The 10,689-nt window shown below is 41.7% G+C and overlaps 1 protein-coding gene across 1 annotated transcript; it reads right to left on the bottom strand.

Annotated features, from left to right (window-relative positions):
• Positions 1-500: 500 nt before the first annotated feature.
• kcna3.S (potassium channel, voltage gated shaker related subfamily A, member 3 S homeolog) lies at positions 501-1,958 on the bottom strand. Its single transcript, NM_001085758.1, has one exon. It carries the CDS (start codon positions 1,956-1,958, stop codon positions 501-503), a length of 1,458 nt encoding a protein of 485 aa, NP_001079227.1.
• Positions 1,959-10,689: the final 8,731 nt, after the last annotated feature.

Here is a 10,689-nt window from a genome sequence, read left to right as displayed (position 1 = left end):
ATCTGTGGGTCTGCTGTAAGATGCCATAGAAAGTGACTATTAAGTGGGCTGGTGGGGGCTTTTTGGGCCTCTGTAGTAGGAATGTCAGGGCCTATGTTGAATACCAGTCCAGTCCTGGTTAGATCCCAGCTTCCCAAAGCAGCTGCTGTATGACTGGAATTGCTCAGCAGTCCCACCAGACTGAGGGTTCCCTGCAGGCCCGGACTGGCAATCTGTGGGTTCTGGCAAATGCCAGAGGGGCTGCTATAAGGTCCCATAGAAAGTCAGTATTTAGTGGGCTGGTGGGGGCTGTTTGGGCCTCTATGTGGGCTGATTGGGCCTCTGTGTGCCTGAAATGCCAGGGCCTATTTTAATTCTCAGTCCGGACCTGGTTCCCTGTGTGTGTTTTTTTTATGGAAGCGCTCAGTAAAGAAACAACAAGAGAGAGAGGAACACGCTGATGCCGATGGTTGTGACTTTTCTGGTCGATGTTAAAGTATTTTCACCTCCCGACATTGAAGTTAAACATCGGTAAAGATCTTCTTAATGTTAACGCAGTTCGGGTTGTTGTTGGCGGTGGTACAGTTGCCAGTCTTAAAGGGCCCCGGGCCGACCTCCTCCTCGACCACCATGTAGTCTGATTTGCCGAGCGACGAGTTGCTCTGCGTCTTCTTCACATCCTCATTAGAGGACTGGCAGCTGCCCACGTGCATGTACTGAGCCTGCTCCTCGCCCTCAGTCTCCCGGTGGTAGAAGTAGTTGAAGTTGGACACTATGACAGGAACTGGCAGGGCTATGGTTAACACCCCGGCGATGGCGCACAGGGAACCCACGATCTTCCCCCCAATGGTGACCGGATGCATGTCGCCGTATCCTACAGTAGTCATGGTAACCACCGCCCACCAAAAAGCGTCCGGGATGCTGTTAAACCCTGAAGAAGGGTCATCGGCCTCTGCGAAGTAAACGGCGCTGGAGAATAAGATGACTCCGATGAAGAGGAAGAATATGAGCAGCCCCAGTTCCCTCATACTGGCCTTTAGCGTCTGCCCCAGGATCTGCAGCCCTTTAGAATGTCTGGAAAGCTTAAAAATCCGAAAGACCCGCACCAGCCTGATGACCCTAAGGATCGCCAGAGACATCGCCTGTTGCCCGTTCCCCTGGTGCTCGGCCAGCTCAGTCCCCAGAGTGATAAAGTAAGGGATGATGGCCACGATGTCTATAATGTTCATGATGTTCTTAGAGAAAACGGCTTTGCTCGGGCAGGCAAAAAACCTGACCAGCAGCTCAAAGGAGAACCATATGATACACAGAGTCTCCACCACGAAGAAAGGGTCGGTGAAGGGGCTGCTAATAAACCGGCCGGTGCCATTGACAGGTGTCACACTTGCTCCGCTGAACTCCTTGTCGTCTCTGAACTCGGGCAGCGTCTCCAGACAGAAGATGACGATGGAGATCAGAATCACCAGGACTGAGACAATGGCGATCCCCCTGGCAGGACCCGAACTCTCAGGATACTCGAACAGGAGCCACACCTGCCTCTGGAATTCATTGGAGGGAAGCGGCCGCTCTTCTTCTTTAATAAAGCCCTCGTCTTCCCTGAACTTTTCCATGGCTTCTTCCCCGAGCTGGTAGAAGCGGATCTCTTCTGAGAAGATGTCGATGGGGACGTTGACGGGTCTCCTGATCCTGCCGCCCGACTGGTAATAATAGAGGATGGCATCAAAGCTGGGCCGATTCCTGTCAAAAAAGTACTCATTCCTCAGCGGGTCGAAGTATCTCATCCTTTTCTTGGGGTCGCCCAGCAAGGTGTCTGGAAACTGGGCTAAAGTCTTTAACTGGGTCTCAAAGCGAAGTCCCGATATATTGACGACTACTCTCTCGCAGCACTCGTGGTCCTCTTGCTCGTACGCCTCGCTAGAATGGTGCCCCGGGAGAGCAGCCGCCTCCTCTAGGATGTTGTCACAAGCCACCACCGTCATGATCTCCTGCTCCAAGTCCGTGTAGCCTGGGTTGACTATGTTGGAGTTGGTTCTGTGTCTGGTGGAGGACGGAGGAGGCGAGTGCAGGAGACTGAGGTGCTCGTCCATAAAGGTGAGATAAGGGGTCGGGCGGGTAGGAGAAGCGGTGGCCTCCTCCTTCAGCCCACTAAACGAGCCGCTGGGTTCCCCTTCCAGCTCTCCCTGCTAGATTCTCCTTGCGTCTTGGCTAGTCGAAGCATTTGCGGAGATTCCTCCTTGTTACCTCCCAGACGATGTAATCCTGCTGACAGCGCGCACAGAGATATATAGGTCTCCTTCTGCCATCCCTTGCTCCTCCGACCCCTCCTTTCCCGCCAATTCCCACCCGCCCACAGAGAGCGCGTTGCAACCACCTGAGGGAGGATGCAAACATTTTGCGTGAGGAAAGAGGCTTCTTGCTTCACAGCCTCCAGTCAGCAGCTCTGTTTAGATAAAAGCACCCTCACATCACGATTTTCCTATATCCTATTCCTCTGCCCAATTTATGACAGGTGAATCACAGGGATATTCCCCTTTCCATCATCATGATCATCCTGTCTTCTGAGGCTTTTCCATTAGGGAAACGTCATTAAAAAGGAAAGCAAATACTATTTATAACTTGATATCCTTCAAAATGACATGTGGCAATTATATTCTACAAGAATCTGTTCAGAAGTTATTCATAAATATTGACACAGAAAAAGCCATGGATTTTTATTACAGACGGCTGATATAACTGACACAATAGTTGCTATTATTCCTCAGATGCTACAGAGAAATGTATCAACTAATGTAACAAATTGCAACAGAATCTGCACCTGGATTACTGACTTGCCCAACTGAAACATCAGCTTTAGCTTTATTAAACTTCAAAATTGGAAAAAATGGTAAAATAATAATAATAAAAAAACAGAAAGCAATTGACAAAAGTCTTTATTGCAGGTGGAAATTATGAAAACAACTCAACTGAAAAAAGTGTGTGGAAGGTGAACAGCCCCTTTAATGCTAGATCTTGAATTTCAATTGACAGTGGTTTCCAATTTTTTAGTAGGAGCCCAGCCTGCCACCCACATGGTGTGATAACAGAAACATTAAAAAATTCTTTCACTCATCTTGATGTTAGTTCCAAGAAAGACAGTGACAACAAGTAAAGGTTTAGTCCCTTTTCACACTAGTGACAGATCTTGTCAAACAAGTGTATCTGGCCCCAATATGGCCTCCAACACACGGGGCCAAATCCAGCTGATGCAATTCTGGCACTCATGCTCTCCTCATCTGATAGGACTGTTCAACCTGTCTTATTTCTGGCCAGAAATCAGTCAGGCAAGTGTATCTAGCGGGGTCAGGTAGGTGGCTGGTTAAAATGCTGATTTGTATTTGCTGTAGGTGTTTCTAACCTGTTTTATATGTGGTGTATTACTGTATAATTTGTCATGGAAAGAAGCACATCATATACACCTTTGCACCCCAGAAGGGCCACCATCAGAAACAAGTTATTTATCTGGAGCACAAGAGCAAAATACCGTAATTTTGGCCATGCCCCTTCTGTACACTACACAAACAATCAACTAGCAGGTAATTAGGTTTTGCTAGGACAGTACATGGTTGAACTTGATACAAACTCCCAAATTATTATAATGAAAAGAAGAGGTGTAACTATAGAGGAAACAGACCCTGCAAATTGTAGAGGCCCAGGAACTATTGGGGGTCCAGTTGGTCTTTGTTTATGGAAAACAAAGTTTTCCAAAAGTTTAGGAGCTCAACGCTGTGGGGTCCACTAACTAGAAATTCCACTGCTGAAAAGTTTGTGTAGGTGATAGCTCATATAATTCAGTAAATATATCTCAATATAACCAGCCAATGTCAATTAGTTCATATAAATAGTTCAAATAATTTATGTTGTACTAAGTCAGTCAGTCCATTAGAGGTCAGTGGAGCTGTCCCAAAGCTGAAATATACACTCCTTCACACTGCTCTGCTTTGTCATAAGTTACACAAGTGCTAGGGCAGTCTTGGAAGTTTTTATGGAAGTTGTAAATTGCATAACTTTGCACTATACAGCCAGACCATCCTATAGATTAGAATTTGACCAGGTCTGGGACAAGAGTCATCCCCCCTCCAAGGGCAGCATTGCACTCTGGTTCTACACTCATCCTTTAGTTTTCATGTTGCCTTTCTTCTAATATGAGAGAATCTCTGTCCACCCCCTTAATAAAATAAAAAATATTGACATATTTGCCAGTTTTTCAAATAAATCAACATTATTCTCCAAAATGCTTTAAATATATCCTGATGTGCTGCCATGCACAGACTCCATGTACCCAGTTCCACAGACAGCACATCAACCCCCCACCAACAGCAAACTTCCTCCATGCTTAATAACATTACAGTAACATTTTCAATTCATTATAGGCTTTATGTTGTTCTTTAGCAAATAGATAACATTTTGTCTCATCTGTCCACAGGACATTTTCACAGAATGAAGTCCACTTCCAGGGAGTGCCAGTGGGCTCAAACTTCTTGATAGAATTGCATATGCTGGACCAGGAGGACGACTTGCAGTTTTAAGATTGTCTATGCTTTCTTATCTCTTCAGACAGTTCTCGGATCTTATTTTCTTTCTCTATGTTCAGTGTGGCACACTTAGGGGCAGATTTATCAAGGGTCGAATTTAGAATTTGAAAAACTTTGAAATTCGTATTCAAAAAGACCAACCGAAATTAAATCCCAGTTTTTTTTTTGGCGAATAGGTCAGTTTTCGGTCAAAATCAAATTGTACGAATCAAAGTATTAGCGCATTCTAATCCTATGATTTGCAGTTTTTCCCAAAAATCCACTATTCCCTAGTTGAAGTACAAAAAAAATAGCTCAAAATTCGAATTTTTTTAATTTGAATTTTCACTTCTACCTTTGATAAATCTGTCCCTTAGACTATTCAGACTGACTGAATGTATGCTTAAGATATTGCAGGCTCATCACAGGTCAGTCTACTTACAAAATAAAGGATCTTGAAATGCAAATATTTCTAAAAGGTGATTAACTATGTCCAGTCCATATTTAATTTTTATGTGCATTTTTGTGATGTGCATTATTTTAAAATGTACCAATATTTATTATATTTTCAAAGATTATATGGATAGATAGATATAAACACAAAAGCATAAGACAAGACTCCAGCTCTTTAAAGGGGTTGTCTAAAACAAAGTCTATTTTTTACTTGAAAGTTTGTGGTGGACACTGAAAACACAGCATAAATCTATCAAAAAATGGTATTTCTAGAGAGACCTAAAGATCTCTATTGGAAAAGCTCTAAACAGTGCTATAACTGTAGCATCCTACCCTGGGACCACCAATACATTTTACAAATGCAGAGATTCAAAGGGGAATGTTAAAGCATTTGTCATAACTGAATTCACATCAGAAGGGGTACTGTAGAAAAACCTTTTAGAACTGGAGAAGGTCATTCTTGCATAGAGTAATGCAGTTTAGGTAGAATCATTTGCCAGGGATTAAATAAATGAAGCTAAACATTAGTAAAACTCAAAATATTGAGTACATTATCTTTAAAATAGACTGTACCGTGCTGTGTGAGGACCATTTGTGATGTTCTCATCTAAGACCCCAGTCATACATGCCAACACCTGCATATCAATGAATAGAATGGAATTTCTGTACAAAATAGCCTTTATGGAATCAGCAAGAGATCTACATTTAATATATACAGTTAGGGCCGCCATTAGAAATCAAAGGACCCCACACAACAAACATTTCTGGGCCCGGCCCACCACCACTAGCCCTTTTCTAGACCCCCACCACTAGCCCTGTTCTAGACCCCCCACACCCCCACACCACAGTAAAAAAGCCACACAAACATGGGCACTAAAAAACCCATTAGTGGCCAGGGTCCCTCCAACTAAATAAAGTGATACTGACTCTAAAAATCTACTTTTTAAATATGAATGTCCATTAAAAGTTACCTACAGGTCATGCTGATTTTGCTGAGAGGTTTGCTTTTGTAAGTAATTGTTACTTGAAGTTAAAGTTTGTAATGCTAACGGACTCCTGATGCACAAATATGGCAGCCCCCTCATACAGGAACATGGGGCATCAGACAGGTAATGTAAAAGCATTTTGCAAATACTTTATGGCAAAATTATAAGAAGCATGCAAAGTCAATTTTATGGTAGATTTAAAAAAAGGCTCATCTTCTGGTGGTCAGGGGCCCCCCACAAAAGTTTAAAAACTTTACTGGTGGCCAGCCTCTCCCCAGAAGTTAGAAAAACCCATTGGTGGCAAGGGCCCCCCCACAAGGTAAAAAAAACATTGGTGGCCAGCTCCCCCCTTACAAAAAAACCCCACAAAACATTGGATTGGTGGTCATGGGCCCCATAGAAAATGTTTTTAAAAATGGTGGCCAGGTTTACAAGTAAAAAAAAACAATTGGTGGTCAGGGCCCCCCACAAAAGTTAAAAAACTTTACTGGTGGCCAGCCCCCCCCTCCAGAAGTTAGAAAAACCCATTGGTGGCAAGGGTCCCCCCCACAAGGTAAAAAAAAACATTGGTGGCCAGTTCCCCCCCCCCCAATCTTTTTTCAGCGTTAGCTCTGTTCGTGGCTTTGGGTCTTCGGCGCTTCAGAGTTTTGGGTCTTTGGCTTTTCGGCACCTTGGGACTTCATCGTTTTGGGACTTCCGGTTCAGCTTGCATGCTGTCAATGGGGGGCCCAGCTAATTCTGAAAGTGGAGCATAGTTGGGCCCCACTTTAGGCCCCGGCCCAATACGACTGTACCCCCTGTGCCCCCCTGATGATGGCACAGTATGCAGTTGTAGCTGTAGATCTTAAATACATCTTTCCTCTGCTAAAAACCTTCTAAACATAGCCCTGGACATTTCACTACAACACAACTTCTCAGACCAGTCCTAGGGACTCTCTTACAGTGCATATGAATTTTATAGTGTATGGGAATCTACACATTACCATGAGTGGATATGTCATTGGAACAGGCAGACTTTTTTTGAAAGAAAGGACAACAACAGAATTATTGGTAAGTATTTCAAGAAAATCATTCCAAATACATACTACAAGCCAACTTTAACATGAATAGCCCCAGTGTCTTATATCCTACTAAATTCTAAAGAGAATAAGAAGAAAATACAATATAACATGTATGTAAATGCTATATCTATACATTAATACCTAAAATAAATTTCATATATAAAGTTATAATTAAAAATCTATTAAAAGGACAAAACATACATAGTTAAACTCTTTTATACATTTATTACAGTCAAATGCACAATTTAAAAAAATGTTTACTCAATATCTGCATAAATGGAAATTATGTTGGACTCAAAGTATTCTGTTACTTATGGAACAAGCTGGGGTACTGTGGGTCACATTCTATAGGACTTTATGGTACTTCTTATAGATTATTGTTTTCTGAAGGGGCTCTAATAGTCTAGTTTCCATAATAGTGACGGGCAAATTTATTCGCCAGGCGCGAATTCACGGCGAAAATTCACCAGCGAAAATTCGCCAGCATCCATATGCAAATTAGGATTTAGATTCGGTTCGGCCGAGCAGAAGGATTCGGCCGAATCCTGCTGAAAAAGGCCGAATCCTGGCCGAATCCCGTACCGAATCCTGGATTCGGTGCATCCCCAGTTGAAATTCGCAAATTTTTTGGCGAAACGCCCCAAATTCGCCCATCACTATTCCTTAATGTAATATGATATGAAATGCAGAATACAAACATAAACCCTAAAAGTCAGACCCAAAAGTCAACCCTATTTATTTGTGAATACTATATGATGGAATCACATTCTGGGGTAAAAGCCTACTGATGTAGCTAGTAGATCAATCCAATAACAATGTCTCTTTTACAGTGGCTTGGTGGTTTAACAATGCCACCTTACAATGCTGGGGTCCTAAATTCAATTATGACCTGGACAAACTAAGCAAGGAATTTGTATGATCTCTGCATGGATCTTTGCCTGTTTACATCAAAACAAGAACATTCATAGGGGAATTTGTTTGGTATAGGTTGATGTGAACTTTAAATAAGCACTTCGAAGTACTGCATAAATGTTTCAGTACTATATGAATAAAGTATAGTAATTTATATACATACCAGAGTATCATATTCCCTTCTTTTCTGTATTCTATTATGTGCTTTATTTGTATTCATGTGTGTTAAGCCTTGCTTTGCATTGTATGTATTATTAAACAAAACAGTTTAACATAACCTTTAATATTTTAATACAATAAACCTAATGGTCTGACTGACTACTTTAGTATGGAATTAAAAACAATGACAAACTACAACTGTAGAGAACTGTAGCTGTACATACAGGGAGTAACATAGCACCTAACAAGTCTGATACATGATGCTGCCCCACTTCCCAAATCAAAACCTCAAGGTGTTGCTTGAGCTGAACAGAACAACTTTAGCACATCAAGGGTATTGGTATGGGTATTGGTATAAGTGTCAGCTGTTAGGACCTACTGGAGATAGGAGATTGATGTTAAGGGGTCCGTTTACTAAAGTGCGGTAAATCTGACTTTAAGTTTCCGCATGTTATCGCTGAGAATATTTTTACGCCAGAATATTCGCAGCGACTAAGTTTACTAAACAGCGATGCGCTCAGAAGTCATTGCGATCACTTGCGGTAACTACGTTAAGGAACCAGCTTACGTTAGCGGTAATTTTAGCGAGTTGCGAATTTTCTGGCGAAAAATTACGTTTTTGCGAATATTTATGCTATATTTATGTCTTGTTTTATGGCGGTTATTATGGCAATTTTTACTGTGACATTTATGGCCAGAAATGCATCTTCAAAACTTATAAACTTTATTGACTGATGATTATACCATCCAACAACATCACCAGAGTAACACCAATCAAACATTTATGCATCATATAAACCCTTCTGCCAATAGAATCATAGGAAATGATACCAGTCAATCTCTTTGCTTCATAGAAATGCACAGTTTAATGTAGCCAATCCCAATGAAACCAAAAAGTGTAGAGGCTGACGAATCCTTGGACTGTGATGCCACTGCCAATAATACGCCTCTGAGCTGAAACTGCTGCTGTTGCACCAGATAGAAGCAGAAGCCAAAACATCCTGTCAGCAATAGCTACAGATCTCCCTCCTGTCAGCAAAGAATGATGGCTAAAAAAAAAACATTATTATGGGATATTTCCTGCCCCTTGAGAATTTTCTGGCGGAAAAAATACTTTTACGCCACTTCATATGTGGCGGTAAAAGTTTGCGAATATTCTGGCGTTAATTTTGTCTTTAGCACATTTCGCTGTTTAGTAAACCATGCGTTAATGTGTACGTAGCGTTATTTTCAGCAAATGCGATAACTGGCGAACAATTATTCTTGCGCAAGAAAATTCGCAAATTTATATTTACCGCAGGTTAGTAAACTGGCGATAACATATTTGGCGAAAATTCTGTCTATATATTGTGCGAATATTTTTAACGCACTTTAGTAAACGGACCCCTAAGTGCTGAGAATAACTATCTTCACTGACCATCCAGAAAGAATATAGACTGGTGGAGCCCACATTGCTGAGGAGTGCCTGAAATTAGGAATCTGGTGTCAGAGCAGAGATAGGGGCAAATTCACTAACCTCCGAAAATTCACAATACAGCGCAACACTTCGGCAGGCGTAGGATTCGCCAGGACAATGCTAATTCACTAAAATCTGAAGTTGCATCCAGGGCGCCAAATGCTGGTGAAGTTGCGCTAGCATTAGCTAATTTGCATTAATTTGGCGGGAAGTTAACGTTCAATGGACGCATATGTTGCAGCAAATACATTATAATAAAATAAAGTTGTTATATTGCCCTACAAATGAGCCCAGTGTATAGTTGATGTCCCATATGTTAGGAAATGTAGGAGGGAAGTTGGTTACCCAAAACAAATTTTATGCTATTTTTCAGCCTATCACCTGAAAAAGGAAAAGACGCTAGCGGTTTTTGGGACTTAGAAACATTTTCAACTATTTTTTGAGGAACTCCTATCTACTCTATTGCACTTTGCCTGGTCTGAGGTGGCAAATGCACGTCTGGCGCAAGAGGTAACGTTCAGTAAAATCCCCATCTTAGTACATTTGCCCCTAAGTGTCTAGTAGGATCTCCCAAAATAAATGCTTTAACCTCAGCAAATGAAGTTTAATCAACCAAGGTCAGAATAATTTTTTTCTCAGGGGGGGGGGTCTAATTGTAGTGGCATAGGGTTCCTAGCCATAGTAGGAGCCAAAACAACCCACTCCGGGGCAAATTTTCGACAGCAAAGGCTTCGCCACACTTCACGGCTAGGCTTGGGTGAATTTGACCTGTTTAATTTTGCCAAAAATGTAGCCACTGGCGAAATGTTGCTGACGCCCAAAAATTTTGACACAACAAATTTTTTTTGCCGTGTCATTTTTTGAAGCACAACACCATACAAGTCTATGGATGTCATTTCTGCTGTTGGTTTGTGTTACATTGTTCCAAAGCCAGAGCCACAAGGACAGAATAGAAAGCAACAGACAAATGCTGCATATAACACATATCCAAATGATTTAAAAATCATAGGAAATTTGTAATGAATGTTTATTGCAAAGTTGCTTAGAATTATTTTTACTTTTATTAGGTAAAACATTATTTTTTGGGTTGACATGTCCTTTAATAATGATGCTATGCATTTATTATTGCTTAT

This window comes from Xenopus laevis, chromosome 2S (assembly GCF_017654675.1).
Source record: "Xenopus laevis strain J_2021 chromosome 2S, Xenopus_laevis_v10.1, whole genome shotgun sequence".
In the NCBI taxonomy this organism is placed as follows: domain Eukaryota; kingdom Metazoa; phylum Chordata; class Amphibia; order Anura; family Pipidae; genus Xenopus; species Xenopus laevis.
The sequence above is the reverse complement of the archived record's forward strand: the minus strand, read 5'-3'. Positions and strand labels throughout refer to the sequence as shown.

Coding starts and splice junctions, on each gene's coding strand:
- kcna3.S (NM_001085758.1), bottom strand. CDS start 1,958: ATGACGGTGGTGGCTTGTGACAACATCCTAGAGGAGGCGGCTGCTCTC.